This window comes from Oryzias latipes, chromosome 2 (genome assembly GCF_002234675.1).
Source record: "Oryzias latipes chromosome 2, ASM223467v1".
NCBI classification, from domain to species: domain Eukaryota; kingdom Metazoa; phylum Chordata; class Actinopteri; order Beloniformes; family Adrianichthyidae; genus Oryzias; species Oryzias latipes.
The window spans coordinates 3,627,848-3,645,747 of NC_019860.2; the positions used below are offsets into that span (position 1 = coordinate 3,627,848).

Consider the following 17,900-nt stretch of genomic DNA (forward strand, 5'->3'; position numbering starts at 1 on the left):
CAGCTCGTGGGGGTCGGTCAGTCGGCACTGGGGGTTACTGTGTGGCGACAGGAGGTGGAGGGCAACAAAAACAATGTGTGTGTGTGTGTGTGAGAGAGAGAGAGAGAATGGGTGGATGCCCTCCACTCTGTAGGGTGGTGAGGGCACTGGGGGCGGAAACGGGAAGAGGGGTTGGGAAAGGTGTAGGGTGAGGGTGGATGAAGAGGATAGTGTCTGTGTGTGTGTGTGTGTGTGTGTGTGTGTGTGTGGAGGGGGGATTGTGTCGTGACCTTTGAGCCTGTGGGTCAGTACCTGGGCCTACTGGTTGGTGGGCGGCTATTGCGTCCTCTGGGTCCTGCCTCCCCCTTTGGCCCACGTCTTTGGGTCCAGCACCCGGTGGCCCCAATGGCTGCCGTCCGGAAGGGCAGAGCGTGCCTGCACTGAGGCCTTGGAGCCCCAATGCTGGAGATATCCGTGCTGCCTACAGCACCTGGCCGGGTGGGTGGGCGGTCTCCCTCTCTCAGGTTGCAGGGGTCCTTCCGGCGGGGATCTGTCCTGTCCCCTATCTCATGGTTCACTTTGGCAACATGCATGCATCTCCACCCCCACATGAACACTGCTCCCCGTCTGCTTCATCCGTGTATTGATGGACAGATGTCTTCCGCTTGGATGTAATATTTGTCTTTCCAGCAGATCTAGCATAAATGTTACGATGCGTAACCCTTGTGCTATCTATGGGCCAAGACAGGAGGAAGGGAAAGACAAACGAGACACAGGTGACAACAATGAAGGCAGATGGGGACCAAAAGTAAAACTCGAATACAACACAAAACAAAACAGGAAACCCTACAAAATAAAACAGGAAACTGAACTGGATAGAACCAAAAATGAAAGCAAAGAACTCAAACCGTATCACTATCTCAGTGCTCTGGTCCACATTCACATCATCAAAACGTAAAGATACCAAGAATCAAATCTAAAGACAGACTCTTGAACTCTGGACCAGCCTGAGGGACGAGACTACAGAACATTCCAGATGTTCTCCAGAGGAAAAGCTACGCAAAGAGACAGTAAGATGAGTACATATGATGGATGTTTATTACCACTTTAGTTACTTGACCTCCTAAATACTGGTTAGACCTTTGAGGATCCATGAACGTAGAAGAGAAATGAACAGAAGAAGCAACCAGACGTCTGTTTCTGAATGTCTTCGTTCAAGTGTTTTACTGCAGTTCAGATAAAAATATGTATATATATACACAAAATCATCTGGTTACAAATCAGTGATGATGAAACAAAACATTGTTGGAAGCTGGAACTTAACCTGGACTGAACAATCCTAAACATGTAAAAGCAGCATTTTTGTCATATTAAAGCACAGAAACCATAAAGGGGTCAGACACCGTTTGAACACTCAAACCCTTTTTTTTTTTTTTTAACTGATGGTCTCAAAGCTATAATAAAAATACAAATGAATAGAAAAACAAAAATATCAAAATGACTGTAGTTTAGAGCAAGACTCTCCATTATTGTTCCAGAACATCAAAGAAACTATTCCGTCGTGTAGGACTCTGCAGTCTGGAGGTAACAGTTGTTAAGTCGGCTCAGAGGTGAAGACGGTTCCATCAGGAGAACCTGAGGAGACTTCAGGTCGCTCTGCCTCTGGTAGATCATTCACAGCTGATCCAGGACAAAACTCTGGTGGTTTAAAGATCCTCACCAATTTTGTGAAACGCCCTCTTCAGGTGGATCTGTGCTCGGATCCTCGAATTCGTCGTCAGTTCCAGTTCCTTTCAGAAGAAGACTCGGTTAAATGAAAGCCCTGAACTGTTTATTTTTCAGGATTACCAACATTAGAGTTAATTATGTATGGGTTAATGGCCAACGAAGTGTGCAATATTACTTTTTAACGCACACCGCGGAAGCCTGAACCGTCCGACACGAAGTGCGTTAAAAAATGATAGTGCATACTTCGTCGGCCATTAACCTGCTTATACCATGGTCACTTACAAAAGCAATACATATTAACGAGTTTTTAGTCCTTAATTCTTGTTTTTTTTTTCCTATTTGGATCACTTTTCTCCCAAAAAGCGGCTTATTTGTTACGTGGTGCGGCGTGACAAACAGTAAGCGTTGCGCAGCATCACCGCTGCAGTCAAGAATCTGCGATATAAAGTGATATATCTATGCTGATCTTTCCAATGGGTTGAATAAAGCATCAGGAAAAAGAGGAAAAAGTTCACCTTGTTTTTTTCCAAATGATGAAGCAAAAGGTTGTTTTAAAGAAGCCGGCGCAGTGATACAAAACATTTAAGCTAGCTGACCGGAACTTCTTTTTTCCCTGTGCGGTTATGCCGTGGTATATCACTTTTTAATGCACACCCAGCAGCCAATCAGAATCGAATATTTACCCGGACCATGGTATAAAAAGATTTAATGATCAATATCAGTTCTTGTAAGTTAAAGAAGCCCAAAAAGGAGCAAAGTGAAAGGAAACTGTTCTTCATCATCTTCTTTCGGCTTTGTAACCATGTTTGATCCAAAGCAAACTAATTCTTATTCTGTCTTAACCATCAGACTCTTATTGTGTGGAACGTTTGTCAGTCAGAAATCTCATCCAGTTTTAGTAATCAGTTCATTTTTAGTGTTGGAGGTCGCAATAACTGGCAAAGAGTCACTTTTTACATTCTCTTTGGTGTCATCTCTACAGGGTTTGTGGCCTGTTCAGACTCCTCCCCCTTTGGGCGTGTCCATCATTTCTCCTGTCACTTTCATGTTGGAAACAAAACAATTATTTGTTAGGACCGATTCTCCTCTTGAGTTAATGGAGTTAGGGGGTGTGGCTTCTGGGAGAAACTCCAAGCTTTGTGGGCCAAACTCAACAAAATACTGATGATCGAAAAATGAAATCTAAACGGAAAATATCATAAATTTGCATCAATTTCGAACATCGCTCAGCAGAACTACACACTGTAACCATGGAGACAGTTTGCTATTATTATGACTCCAGATTTTCTTTAACAAAATGACCAATGAGATGAATTTGAGTGACAGACACATCGTCAAACTTTGAAAACCTTCACAGTCTGCAGGCTTTAAGGGGTAAAGAAAATGTACTTTTTATTCCTTTATTGTTTCACTCACCCGTTTTAGACTGAATCTCAGTAGCGGTTTGAGAGGTCTTCGCCAAAGTCAGCTTTATTTCCTCTGAAAAGAAATCACAACAAAATCACCACAATCTGCTTTTTGACCTCTATGTGCAGACGGGCAAAAAAGTATTTAGTCAGCCACCTATTGTCCAAGTTCTCCCACTTACAAAGATAAGAGAGGCTTGTAATTTTCATCATAAGTAAACCTCAACAATGAGACAAAATGAGAAAAAAAATCCAGAAAATCACATTGTCTGATTTTTAAAGAATTTATTTATAAATCATGATGGAAAATAAGTATTTGGTCAGGGACAAAAGTTCAACTCAATACTATGGTTATAGACTCTTTTTTTGGCAATGACAGGAGTCAGACATTTTCTGTAAGTCGTCACAGAGTTTTCACAAACTGTTGCTGGTATTTTGGCCCATTCCTCCATGCAGATCTCCTCTAGAGCAGTGATGTTTTAGGGCTGTTGCTGGGCAATGCGGACTTTCAACTCCCTCCAGAGATTTTCTAAGGAGTTGAGATCTAGAGACTGACTAGAACACTCCAGGACCTTGAAATGCTTCTTACGAAGCCACTACTTCGTTACTCGAGTAACGGGTTTGGGATTGTTGTCATGCTTAAAGACCCAACCGTGTTACATCTTCAGCGCCGTTGCTGATGGGAGGAGGTTTTCACTTAAAAGCTGAGGTTATATGGCCTCATTCATTCTTTCCTTTACAGGTATCAGTCGTCCTGGTTTCTTTGCTGAAAAACAGTCCCAAATCATGATGCTTCCACACCTATGCTTTACAGTGAGTACGGTGTCTTTGGATGCAACTCAGCATTATTTCTCCTCCAAACATGATGAGGAGAGTTCTTACCAAAAAGTTCTATTTTGGTTTCATTTGACCATAGGACATTCTTCCAATCCTCTTCATCCAAATGCTCTCTAGCTAACTTTGTACGGGCCTGCACATGTACTGGCTGTAACAGGGGGACATGTCTGGCATTGCAGGATTTGAGTCCCTGGTGGTGTAGTGTGATACTGATGACAGCCTTTGTTACTTTGGTCCCAGCTATCTGCCGGTTATTCACTAGGTAAACTACGAGGTTTTGGGATTTTTGCTCACTGTTCTTGTGATCACTTTGACCCCATAGGGTGAGCGCTTTGAGGGGAGCCCCACATGGAGGGAGATCATCAGTGGTCTTGTATGTCTTCCATTTCCTAATAATTTGCTACCACAGTTGAATTCTTCACATCAAGCTGCTTATCTATTGCAGATTCAGTCTTTCCAGTCTGGTGCAGGTCGACAATTTGGTTGCTGGTGTCCTTGGACAGCTCTTTGGTCTTGGCCATCGTGGAGTTTGGAGTGTGACTGTTTCGGATTGTGGACAGGTGTCTTTTATATAGATAACCAGTTCAAACAGGAATCATTGATACAGGACACAAGTGGAGGACAGAGGATCCTCTACAGAAGAAGTTACAGGTCTGTGAGAACAAGAAATTGTACTTGCTTGTTATTGACAAAATACGTATTTTGCACCATAATTTGCAAATAAATTCTTCAAAATCAGACAATTTGATTTTCTGGATTTTTCTCATAGTTGAGGTAAACCTATGATAAAAATTTCACGTCTATCTAATCATTGGAGAACTTGCACATCTGGTGGTTACTATTGGTCCCCTCCCTACACCCACCCAGTTCCCCCAATTTAACCCTGAACAAAAACTTAAGAACTGCATCTCCGGTCTGGTTCGGTTCTGCTGTGCAGAAATGGTATAACTGGGGATCCATTTGTTCCAAGGCCCGACCACGAGGGTCATCACCACGGTGCCAACCCAACAAAGCAGCTCAGGGCCCACTATGGCTATTAGACCACAGAGCGGGACCCCAGCCAGCCCGATGAGAATGAGCACCGCAGCAACAGCAACCCCTACAGGTGGAGCCAAAAGGGCCCCAGAACAAAAGGTGGCCTGGAATGGTCGACGTTCTTAAATGCCGTTTCTTCATAACTACAGATTCTTGGTTCTGTCCATTGTTGCAAATCAAAGCCGATATTTAACGCTTCATATCTGTACTGATGATCCACAGCTCATAAAACCTTTAAGACCATAAGACCAACACCTCTGATTTGATTCCAGCCTGTATGTAACATGTCAAGTCAAACAATAGCGACACCCAAAGGACAAGTAATATATCTGCACAGTTGGATTTCTACAGCTGCCCTCCCTAGTCTGTCACCCCCAGTAACCCTTGTGCTATCCTATGTGCTATTTACCATAGGGAGTTGGGTCATCTAGATCAGTGTTTTTCAACCTTTTTTGAGCCACGGCACACTTTAACCTTGACAAAAATCCCGCGGCACACCAGCATCCAAAAAAAAAAAAAAAAAAAGTAGAAATTCATGGTCTGTATTGATCAACAGCCCCCCCCCCCCCCCGCAATCTCACGTGCATTTTTGTGATAATTCTGGCAGACAAAGCAGGAAGTTGCAGCTGTTTTTTTCTAAGAAATGAAATAAAAGTTAAATTAGAAAAATTTAGAAACTGTTTGTTTGTTGTAGTTCACAAGGGCGACTCATTGTGCACTTTCCCTTTAAGACAATGGATCATGGGAGATGTAGTGTGAAAACTGCCGAAAAAAGGGCAGACAGACTCGCGTCTCTGAGCTTCATTGTATTGTCCACTTGTTCCACGGTCTGACACCGGACTCTGTGGAAAGCTACACCGCTAAAGACGAGCTTTAGCTGGTATTTTTGGTGGAACTCAGCGACTTTATCAGCAGAATTGAGAACAAGGAAGTGAAGACTTTAACCACTTCTGATTGGTCAGACTGATGACGTGTGATTAAGCCTTCAAGAATGATTGGTGGAGACAGTTAAAGGGGCGGGACTTTTCCGCAGGTAAATCGCGGTACCGTCATTTTTATCAAAATGTCTTTAATAGAATTAAATAAACACAAAGAAAAAGTAATTTTAAGATCTTTTATATTCCTAACTACTCAGTGTTTTATCAGGGCCTGTTTGGATGAACAAAGAGCTGATCTCCTGGAGATGGAAAATGTTTTTAGATCAGTTAATGATGGCAATTTCCCACGGCACACTTGACCATCTAGTGTGCCGCGGCACACTAACACTGGTTGAAAAACACTGATCTAGACCCACTAGACAGTGCTCTGAACCTTTTTTCTTCAATTATTTGTGATCTTCACTGGTGTCCATGGATTACATGAAATCTTTCCACCTTTATCCACCTTTGTCATGGTAGGGAGAACACGTCAATGGAAGGGTGGGGTCATCTGGACCCCACAAGAAAACAAAAGGGCTAATGCCCCTCTGAACCCCCTGATGGCCACATTTGAGTAGCACTGATACGTCATAAGGACCTGTGAAATGTTTCACGGCTTTACATCAAAAGTGGAGAAAAACAGCGAAGAATCATTTTTTGAAGTAAAAAGACAAGTCCGTGTTTGACAGCCAGTTTCCTTAGTAACCCTTGTTTACACAAGGAGTTTTTGGATGAGTTCTAGTCAAAGATCATGTAAGGTTGCAGTTGTCTATGATAGAACACTAAAGTGTTGAACTCACCATTCAGAGGACTCAGTTCTTCTTCTGTAAACAACAAAGACAGAAGATCAGCAATCAAACAAATCTGAACTCATGAATGTTTTCTGCTCAAAGCTCAGTGTTTGTGATTCAAACAGCGCCTGCTGCTGGATTTCAACTCATTTTTTTGAGTTAAGAAGATCCATGATCTCACCTGGAACTGCAGTTTTTTCCTTCCTTTTGCTGATGATTCTTGAAATCATCTGATGAACTGTTTGAAAAACCAAAACAGAGTTAACTAATAAAATGTTTTCTATTTGAATTCTACTATTATTTTCACAGCTGGAGGCTGTAAAAACTGTCGTCTGTGACCTACATTTATTCCCGTTTTTTTTCAAACTAAAGTGTTGTACTCACCCTCCCGGAGTGCTTGCTCAGCATCTGTAAAAAAACAAAGACAGAAGATCAGCAATCAGACAAATCTGAATCCTAAACAGGTTTATGAATCGGAAGGTCGTCTGCTTAAAGCTCAGTGCAGACGGCGCCTCCTGCTGGATTTATAATCATGTTTCTGTAAAGAAGATTCTAGACCTCACCTCCATTCTGCCTGGTTTCATTTCTTCCTTTGAAAAACATCTCAATCATCACCTGAACTGTTTGAAAAAACAGAAAAAGAGTCAACTTATGATAATGGCCAGTTGTAACTAATAAATGTTAACTATTTTCTGTCAAAACTGTTGTCAGTGAGAGAAATAAATAAAACTTCACCTCCACTCACTTCCATTTGTTTTCAAACTAAGGTTTTACACTCACCATTTTGAAGATTTTTCTTGACCATAGTTCCTTCTTTTAAAATCCTCGAAATCATGGAACGTACTGTTTGCAAAACAAAACAGTTAACTCATAATAATAACCAGTTGTAACTCACAAAACTGGTTATTTAAATGTCAGGGACAGACAAATAAAAGTTCATATCTAAGTTTTTGCCCTCACCAGTCAGAAGCATCAGCTCGCATTCTGGAAACAAAGAAAGGGCAGCAATCAAACAAATCTGAAGCCACAACACATTTATCAAATCTGAATGTTTTCTACTCAAAGCTTGGTGTCTGTGATTTAAGATGGTAGAGAAGACTCTAGATCTCACCTTCAGACAGCTTTATTTCGTCTCTTTCTTTTAAAATTCTCAAAATCCTCCGATCAACTGTTTGAAAAAACCAAAGAACAGTTCACTCATAATAACAGTCAGTTGTAACCAATAAAATGTTTACCATTTTTTAGTAAAAGCCGTTGTCAGTGACAGAAATGAATCAAAGTTTGCATCCATTTCAATTTGTTTCCAAACTAAAGTTGCACTCACCATCCAAGAGTGTTTGGCCGTCCCCTGTAAAAACGAAGACAGAAGATCAGCAATCAAACAAATCCAAACTCATGAATGTTTTCTGCTTAAAGTCCAGCGTCTGTGATTTAAACACTGACTGCTTCTGGATTTACATTCATGTTTTTGTAGAGAAGATTCCAGATCTCACCTTCAGATGACTTGTTTTTTGGTAAAGGCCTTAAAACCCTGACACGTCCTGTTTGAGAAACCCAAAACAGAGTTAACTTGACGTCTACATGGTGAGTCAAGAACACATGGATCAGGTTTGTGTTTCATCTGCAACCATTCAGGCTTCATTAGACGTGTTTTTGACATGTTTTCCTTATTTTACATGGACTTGAATTTAAATTTACTGAAAGAGAGAGTCATTGAAAGCAGCACAATGTGAAACATTTTCATCAGAACTCTGTGTTCATAACAGAGAACCAAGCAGAACCACCAGACTGAAGACTTTAGCGACCCTGAATTCATGCCACACAAGTAAAACATTCAACAAACTCAGATTATGAACACAGATGGGATTTTTCTAACTGAACAGAGAAAAAAAATGCTTTTTTCTTACTTTTTCTGCGTACATTCCATATCCTACACAAAAAAACAACAAAAGTAAGAAGTGTAACAGCTAAAACAGCCGACAGGACTACAGGAATCCATTCAGCGACACACGCTCCTCCTACAAAAAGCAGATCACAGAGAACAAACAGACTCATTAATGACTTGTTCTTTGTTTTAGTGGTTTTTGTCATTCTGTGGGTTTCTACAGACATGATGGCTCACCAGGAAGGAGAGGGTTTTGAGGTTTGGTGCTGCTCTCAGAGCAGACGAAATTTTCCATGCTGCAGGTAAACGTCTTCTCCTTCGTCTCCTAAAGCCAAAGTTTAAAAAATGTCATCCTCGCCGTGGACAAAAGTCAGAATCCGCACTAGAGGTTGACCAGGACTAAATGGCGTTTTTCCTTTTTCCAATTCTTTAAATAATTTAAGAGTTTGTGGCTGAATCTGAATCTTGAATGTTTTCTGTGTACCTCAGTGATCTGTTGCTCCGTGTCTCCTTTTCCTCCCAGATCTTCGGCTCTGTTCAGCCTACAGGTGAGGATACAGGTGTGGGTTTGCTCAGGATTACAGTCATGAGAAGTGTTGGGTTTGAGGACTGGAGCTGAAAAGAGAACAAATACAAGACTTGTTTTAATGAAGAAAATAACTCAAAGCAAAGAAAAGTTACTGAAAAGCAAACAATAACTTACAGAAAACCTGTAGTTTTATACCAGGCAGGATTTTTCCGTTAATCTCTGGCGTGTACACGCCGCCGTGCTCCAGCCTCACATCGTTGATCGTCAGTTCCCCCGTTTTAGTATTTAAGCTGCAGCTATCTGGATGAATGACAGATGTTTATGTTGAAACGTTTACCAAACAGAATTTGTTCACTTTTTCTTTTCTAAGAGTTCTCAGAAAAGGGTTGGATTTTCTGCACTCGAGTTACAGCCACTCCAACATTCACATTTGACAAAAAAGAAACAGTCTTTCTGTCACAAGACAAGAAAAACAACAGAATCGCAGAAGGTTGGCGTGAACGTTGAGGTCATTTTTCAGTGCACAACCGCACCTTTCCATATGGATGGATAGATAGATAGATAGACAGATAGACAGACAGACAGACAGACAGACAGACAGACAGACAGACAGACAGACAGACAGACAGACAGACAGACAGATAGATAGATAGATAGATAGATTTGCTTTTATTGTCCATTGAAATTGAAGCCATCACCATTTCAGTGCAAGAATAACAAAAATAAAAAAATCTATATTAAATATATCAGTATATACAGATATAAACTGTAATATAGAATGTCCAAAATTAGTGTGCAAATAGTGTACAATATACAGTAGACAGGATGTGACATCACTGGAAACCAAAGTCTCATTGTAAAAGTTTGTTATTGAAAAAATACCCCGTTTCTTACCGTTACAGCTGAGGTAGAAAGTTGGATTCCCTCCAAACCACTCTGCATCCAAATCCTCTCCGTGTTTCAATTTTATGCTGGTGATGGGCGTTTCCGCCTCATCTGGACGGAGGACGACGCTGGAGCCCTTTAACACGTAAAGTACCTTCACTGCAAAGCAGAAATTAATGTCAAGTCAATACCTTCATCAATGAAAATAGAATAATTTCCCATCAGCATCAGATGATTTTTTATTGTATTGTGTTTGTATGGAGTTCATTGTTCTTGTTTTGTAACTCATAATACATATTTCTTGCCCCCAGCCTTCACCCACGAGCTGCCAGGATAGGCTCCAACAGCCCCGTGACCCCGAAAGGGACAAAATGGGTTTAGAAGATGGATGGATGGATGAAAACTAATAAATTGTGTGTAACTGTGTTTTCTTGCAGTTGTGTATTGACATGTACACTTGAATATCAAAATCGTCTAAATATGAAATGCAGTTTACAGACGCACAGCTGGAAATTCGAGCAACTTCAAACTAACCACGAATTCAAAACGGCATCCATCGCCTGACAAAACCACATTCACACACAGGTCAAAGTGCACGAGGAGTTGTGTGACTCCTTTTTACGACTCCAGAATTGTGTGAGAGGATGCGTTTCAATGCTGCTAGAAGGCTGGGTCATCAGGGTCTCCATTTCTGATTGGCTGAACACCCCTGATCCAGGTGACTAGTGCCTGAAGCAGAGTTAGCTGCAAAACGAGGACAGTAGCTCACCAGAAACAAGACTGGAGACCAATATCTAGTAAAAACGTGACTTTTTTTCCACTTTCAAAAAACAGACATGCCCCGACAACTCACGCTTCAAATTAAGAAATAAATCAGCGCTCCGTCTCAGCAGCAACACCCCTGAGAGCCCCACCAGGTCCTCGACACGACCGCCATTACCGTGACGGGGGATCAAAGGTCAGGGAAGACCTCCAAAGGTTGTACTGCTGAGAGGGAGCGATGACTTCTGGAAAACTGTCATAAAATGTGATGCATGTTTCATCTAAATTATCGGGGCAAATCTGCTTAAGAAAGTGGAAAAAGTATCATCTTTAATATAAAGTTTCTACACATTCTTGTTTCATCGTTCAACAAACAGACAAAAATATTGTTCACGTGTTTTCGCAATGATGAAATAAAAAAGTAAACTTGAAACAGTAGTTTGTAATCTTCGAAAGGTGAAGAACAACAACAACCAACTACAGGAATTCATGCTGGATGTGAGTTCTACTTTAAAATACAGACTTTTATCTTGGTAAATACCGATGCAGATTCTAAAACTTCCTTAAAGAATAAATTAGATCAGAGGTGCTCATTCCGTCGATCGCGATCGACCGGTCGATCTTCAAGGACATGAGGGTAGCTCGCAAGCCAGCAAAGATAAATAACCAAAAGAACTAGAAGGAGCTGCATTTCCAGAAGAAAATGCAGGGTTGAATGCTGTATTGCTGAAAGAAAGCTGAATTTGTTAAAGAAATGGCTGAACTGAGCTGAAAGAGCTCAAAATTTAAAAAGTAAAATGGTTAAAATATGTGAAAAACTGTAAAAGAAGTTAGGCACAGGGAATCCCCATGTATTTTAATGGAGCAAAAATCCTGGAATATCCTGGAATATCTTAAAAAGTTCAATGATTTGAATGACCAAAAGTAATAACTGTAATAAGTTGAAAGAGTTGAACATTTTAGTAGTTGAATGGTTGAAAAATTTGAAGTGTCCGGACCGGGTCTCGAACCGGGAACCTCATGCACCATAACTTCCCAATGTATTTTAATGGGCAAAAAATCCCGGAACAACTGGAATATCTTAAAAAGTTAAAGGATTTGAAAAACCAAAAGTCATAGCAGGAATAAACTGAAAGAGCTGAACATTTTAAAAGTTGAATGGTTAAAATAGGTTAAAAATTGTAGGAGTTAAGTGCCGAAAAACGGCGGAAGATAGCATAAGAGGAAAACAAAGGGTTGAATGCTTTATAGCATTCAACCAATAAAAATATATTAATAAAAAATCTGTCAGCAAATCATAATCCTCACAGAGAAGTAAGTGACTTGATTGATATGCAGAACGGCCAAATAAATTCTAAAGTCACTGCACATGGGTGTTTGAATTCACTTAGCGCACATGCTATCTGTCATCCCAAAGTCACTACTTGCCCCTGCGGCGCGTCAAGTCCCCGGCAGAAGACCACTCCAGCCCACTGAAGTGTTTATTGAGGACCCGATCGCCCCGCCTTTTTTCCCCGATCTGGAGTCGCCCCCTTCTAGCCCAGCTGTCCTGCCACAGCGCCTGCTGCCGGCTAAAGGCCCGTACACACCGGGACGAATATTCGCCAGCATTATTCGCCAGCGTTTTTCAACACGTTTTTTATGTTCACACCCAGGCGATTTTCGCTGACGATGAGCCGAGTGAACATGCAATTTCATTTCCTGACATTAGATGGCGCTTAATGTAAAACAGAAATACTCCTGTACACAAGGTGGCGCTGCGCAACTTTACGCTTCTTAAAGTCGCTTTTCACTCAGAAGAAGAGAGCAAGTATTTACGGGCTTGTCAGAATAATACAAAGAAAACATGAATATTTCAAGCACCAGTAGCTCTAGCTCCAGTTCCAGCGATGAAGAAATTATTGTTCTGTTGAATGATGAAAGACGCCGGAAAAGACGTCGATTTTGGGTACATCCCATAGTTACGAGAAGAGAAGAACATGGGGAGTTTTATCGACTGGTACAAGAGCTGAAAATGTATCATGAGCGTTTTCTGGGATATTTTAGAATGTCCGTCATTATTTCTTCGTCTATCTTCTTCGCCTTGACGTATGTGTGCTCAGCAAGACAGTTTTGTGTTTGAGCGCCCCCAAGTTGTGTTTTACTGTAACTTCAGAAGCTCCAGACACGTGTGCAAAAGCGCCATTCTCATTGGTCGTATAGTTTTCGACGCGGCGCGTCAAACCAAAAAAACAAACCCGAGGCGTTTTTAAAAAAATGACGCTTTGACGTGTGGTGTTTTTCGCGTCGGTGTGCACACTCACATTGGTCCCCTTTGTTTAGTGACGAGGCGTTAAACGTCGGCGAATATCGCACGCAAAATTTGTCCCGGTGTGTACGGGCCCTAAGCTGTTCCCGCCCGATGAATCCGAGCCCGCTGGAGCGCTTTCCACTGAGCCAGCAGCGCTTCAGGAAAGCCACGCTCCCCCCATTGCACGGTTTACAACAGAGCATGACATATAATTGTCGCTGCTTTCCGTCTTTGTAATAAAACGCCTCATCTGTTAATAAAAAAGTACCTTTGTGTACTTTTACTGCGTAGTTTTTGAATTATTAGTACTTAAACAATGTTACGTACTAATAGTTCATAACACTATTTTTATTAAATCAAATAAATATATTATGTAAATAAAACCCTTTTCAGAACGGAACCCCAACAGACACCTACCCCTGGCTGCAGTGAACAGACCAAGGCGTGGCTCAACGTGGGCGGAGTTAAACGTATTTAAATTTTTTTTAATTTCTTTTTTAACTTTGCATTTTCTAAATTTCCATGTGCAACATTGCCACCTACCAGTGTATCCTGAGCTTACATTAAGGCTCGCAATGTACATTTTTTGAATTCAGGAAAAGATGACTTGTTTTACTTTTAGGATATGTACACTCCTGCTTTAAGAGTTTTATTTTTATTTTTTTTAAACAGCCCTTTTTTATTTTTGGCTACAGGAACAAGAAAGGCAGACTGAACAAAACTGTGATGTGTCGGTCGAGAACCAAACGGCTCTCATCTCATAGAAACATAGATCATATTTTGCACTAGACTAGAGAATCCGATTCGCTTCTTTTTTCTGCTTCTGCTCAGTGGACGAACACACCACCCTCCTCTTCCTCAGCGTGTTCACAGAAATTAATGATAAGAATGCTGGTCATGTTATCAATAAGCTCTGGAGACGATCCCGTTTGAAAAGCAGAAATGGCGCTCCAACCATCATCAGTATGAACTAAACGTGGTTGTGGAAACGACTGACAACCCATCGCTTGGCTCTTTAAAGCCAACGACAACTTCTTCATGGGAATTCTGTTATTTTATTTGTTTTTTTTTAGCGATTCTTCACTCTTTCTTTCTTCTTTTTCTCTTCAAGCCGCTCCATCATCGCTCAACACGTGTTGGTGCTGAGCGGGGAGGCGGAGCTAAAGCTCATTATGCGAAAACGGAGAAGAGCTTCAACAAGAACTCAAGACACTGAAGTTGAATTCCTGTTTGATTTGTGAGGGCGCTAAAGGAACATTCCACTGTATTTTTAAACACCAAGACCACCTAGAACCAGATTTTGTTCAAAAACCAGACGACCTGAACTGCTCAAACCTGGATGAAATTAGGCAGTAGATAGTGTAGAATAGGGGGGTGTATCTGCAAGAGTCTGGCAATACGATACGTATCCTGATATTGTACCGGAACACATTTTTTCTCTTTTAAAAAAAGTATGACTTAGAAAAAACTCTCCCTGAATTTCAATATGTCTCTCATTGTAATAAAATTGTCAAATTCAGCACGGATTCTTTCCAGGAACAATACAGTGTGATGATGAAGCAGCATGACAGGATGAAGGAAAGTTCCTGTAATGTGGCAAAGATGCTTTGTTTACATGTCTGCTCTGCACCGCTACAGCCTCGCTTTCTCACGTGGAAGTAACGTGATCGCCACGATGTCGACCTTTTTCCAGAGCGTTGTACACATCCCTCTGATCCGTCAGGTCCCTGAACTAGAATCTACTACTGTGAGGTTCTGCAGAACTTTGGCCCGCTTTTCCCGAAAACATTTTGGCTGATGCTAAGTGCATTGGCCTGTTAGCCGCTGTGTAGCTGCAGTGCTTCACTCGTTCTTATCTGAGTCCGCCACAAAGCATCGCGATCCACGTTTTCGTATGTTACTGGCAGCAACATGGCCCAGAGTATCTGTTCGGTTCCCATCCCAAGTCTAAACTAAATAGTTCATGAGCTGTGTCCGAATTCCCACCCTAACCCCGAAATAGTGTACTGTAAAGTGCGTTCGCCATTTTGTAGTGCTGTCCGAATCTAAAATTCCAAAATCCATTGCCCTGGAAATTTCCCAGAAGTCTCTGCGAAAAACCAGTGTTCATCAATGATCACTAGATCGGCGAATATAGACCACAATGCATTGCGCAGGAACATTTTTTTAATAAAAAAATTCTGTAAATGTTTTTTTTTTTGATAAACCATCAACAATTTTATCTTCAGAAGACAGTGGATCCATAAATAATAGTCGCAAAATGCTCATATCAATTAGATTTTAACTTAGTGAAATCGATGACGTCATATCCGCCATTAAAAAAAAAAAAAGTGAGCATGGTGTCTGAATTGCTTTAAAAATTCACTGTACTATATATAGTGCCGCACTATGTAGTTTGATAGTAGTTAGGGGGTCAGGGTGGGAATTGGGACACAGTCCGTGTCTCATAACAATGAAAAAAGCTGAGGTCTTCCTGTGGTTCTTTGTGGTGTAGAGCTGCTGGGCTCCTGTTGTTTTTTTTTAAAGTGTTTTAACACTTTGTGTTGATGACATCTGAGAGATTGATATACTTGTATGATATTGTAGTGTGTTCATCCTCTGCTGGAGTTTGTATTTTGTCTTTGAAAAGTAAAAAAAAAAAAAGGAAAGATCTGCTCAAAGAGGCTCCGTGTTCTCTGCTGCCAACTAGCGGTCGGAGGGTGAAGTGGACAACAAGAGTCAGACGCTGAAAGAGGCTCAGAAATAGTGCAATAAATATCATCATGACAGCGTTTTGAATCGATACGAGGGTCGCCAAATGAACTATCGCGATATATTGCAGAATCCATTTTTCTAACACCCCCAGTAAAGAATAGACGTCAGAGAAAGAGATGGGTGAAACTGAGAAAGACAGGGATGAACATTAAAATGTCAGGGTCCAATAAGAGAGAGGTGGACAGAGTTTTTAAACCAGAACGGATAGACTTTCTTTCTTTTTTGTTTAATTATTTTAAAGTTTGTGTTGCTTTATCTGGTTGCAGCGCCTTGGGTTCAAAATATAAAAATATAAATATTTGTTGTTTGGAACTTCTGTTGCTTCCCGTCGTGTGAATTGGTGTCGTCTGCCTACAATACAGCTCAGCTTAACACAACGGGTGGACTACTGCTCAAAAAATATAGATCATTTTAAACCTATCAATCGTCCAATTTGTATTTTTTTTTATAAATCAGATAAAGGTTTCATAAATCAGAAACTTTTACTATCTAATGCATAATTGAATCCAAGTTTGATCAGTCCAGGTCGTGTGGTTTTTGAGCAGGACCTGGTTAGGTGGACTCAGTGTGAAAAATGCAGTGGAATGTTCCTTTATTGTGCTCACGAATCGAAAGCTGTGATCAGGAAGTCAACCTTAGCGTCATCAAGAACACTAGAAGAGACAACATCGACACAAAAATGTACAGAAGTGACAAATGAAACTGAAAAAAGAAGCAAAATCTGGAACCACTTTAATTTGATTGACGATAGGAAAAAAAAATGTTAGAGTCTGCAAGAAAACTGTCCTAAACAGATCAGATCATTACTCAAAAATGAGACACTTAGTGCTTCTGAATGTCAACCACAACCTTGTGACAAAAACAAAAGAGAAAGAAATCACAGCACGCGCCTCCGCATGTTTATCTCAGCGCCTCGGTTTGCCAACTACAGCCAATATTTTCCTCAACTCCTCACTTTTGCCCACAAAAAAAGAAGTCCTGTTAACTCACATGTCCCAGTCACGTGTCAACCAAAGAGGAAGCTCTTCGTTTCATTTTCACTTTAATTTTACAGTCATTTTTTGATTATTATGATTTTCCTTTTCCATTTAGTTACACAAACCACAGTTAAAAAAGAAAAGACTAAGCCACTTGAATTGGTTTTGTGTTGTTTTGATCTATTTTTTAAGTTAGGAGTAATAATTCACTTTATTTCAGACTCAGATGTGGTCCATCAAAGAAGACAGACAGAATATTTAAAAAAAACAAAAAACATACAAATAAATAAAGAAATTATATCAGGTAAAAAAAAAAATCCTATAAAAGTGCTGGTGTAAGTATTTTATAGCAAAAGAGTTAAAGGATAAATCAGAACTTACCCAAGTGAATGTTTCTGATAAACCAGGCTAAAAGCAAGATAAAGCCCAAGAAGAAGGGCGCGGACGCCATTTTTCTTAAAGAAAAAACAAATAAAGGTAGCTTCAAATATGATGTTGATGCGTCTTTTTCCCACGGTGCCACTTGCTTAATAACTCTTCAACTAACACCCCCCCCCCCCTCCCTGTTTTCAGCCAAAAGCTGGACTCCATTAGTCGCCCCCTCCCCTCCCCCAAGTGACAGAGCTGAGGGCCAATCAGAGTCTCTGCCTGATGCGGTCACCCAATTAGAAAAGACACAAGCAAATATGAACTCAGTGTTGCAGTTCAATATAGATGGAAAATGATCCAAACGACATATTTCAAGTTTTTGTCGGGATTCCTACTGTGAACTTTAGAAACAACATTTAGTCAGGAAGCTTTTTTTCATCCTGTGATTCCTTGAATAACATCAATACAATAAGTGAAGAAGATAAATGTGGTTCTGTCATTTCTTTACAGGAAGTATCTGATTAACAAGTAGAAAAACAATAAGTCCGCTGGAAAGAACAGCAGACTTTTCTCAGAACTCTTAATCCCATTTTTATTGAATGTTTATCCAGAAAGTATCACAAATATGACTCTTCCAGCCAGCAGGACTCAAGGTGTTATTATCCTGATCCTCAAACCCAACAAAGATACTTTGCTGATAGATAACTGGAGACCTATAAGTCTACTTCATAATGATTAAAATGCCACAATATTAGC

General features: G+C 40.7%; 1 protein-coding gene across 1 annotated transcript; it reads right to left on the bottom strand.

Moving 5' to 3' along the window:
* Nucleotides 1–1,176: 1,176 nt before the first annotated feature.
* LOC105355218 lies at nt 1,177–17,282 on the bottom strand. The gene is made up of 17 exons (XM_020707688.2): nt 17,157–17,282; nt 10,002–10,151; nt 9,282–9,407; nt 9,063–9,193; nt 8,816–8,903; nt 8,601–8,711; nt 8,187–8,234; nt 8,018–8,041; nt 7,805–7,861; nt 7,654–7,677; nt 7,474–7,536; nt 7,257–7,313; nt 7,078–7,101; nt 6,875–6,931; nt 6,703–6,726; nt 3,124–3,186; nt 1,177–1,769 (listed from the first exon to the last, which is right to left on the bottom strand). Exons 1-17 carry the CDS (start codon nt 17,224–17,226, stop codon nt 1,696–1,698), a joined length of 1,191 nt encoding a protein of 396 aa, XP_020563347.1. The 5' UTR covers nt 17,227–17,282; the 3' UTR covers nt 1,177–1,695.
* Between the last annotated feature and the right edge of the window lie 618 nt (nt 17,283–17,900).

What these genes read in the sequence shown, in the direction of transcription:
- LOC105355218 (XM_020707688.2), bottom strand. Translation starts at nt 17,226, where the DNA reads ATGGCGTCCGCGCCCTTCTTCTTGGGCTTTATCTTGCTTTTAGCCTGG. An exon ending in TCAAAACCCTCTCCTTCCTG is followed by an intron (nt 8,712 to 8,815) that starts GTGAGCCATCAT and finishes TGCTTTTTGTAG; the next exon opens with GAGGAGCGTGTGTCGCTGAA. An exon ending in AGAACTGAGTCCTCTGAATG is followed by an intron (nt 3,187 to 6,702) that starts GTGAGTTCAACA and finishes ATTTCTTTTCAG; the next exon opens with AGGAAATAAAGCTGACTTTG.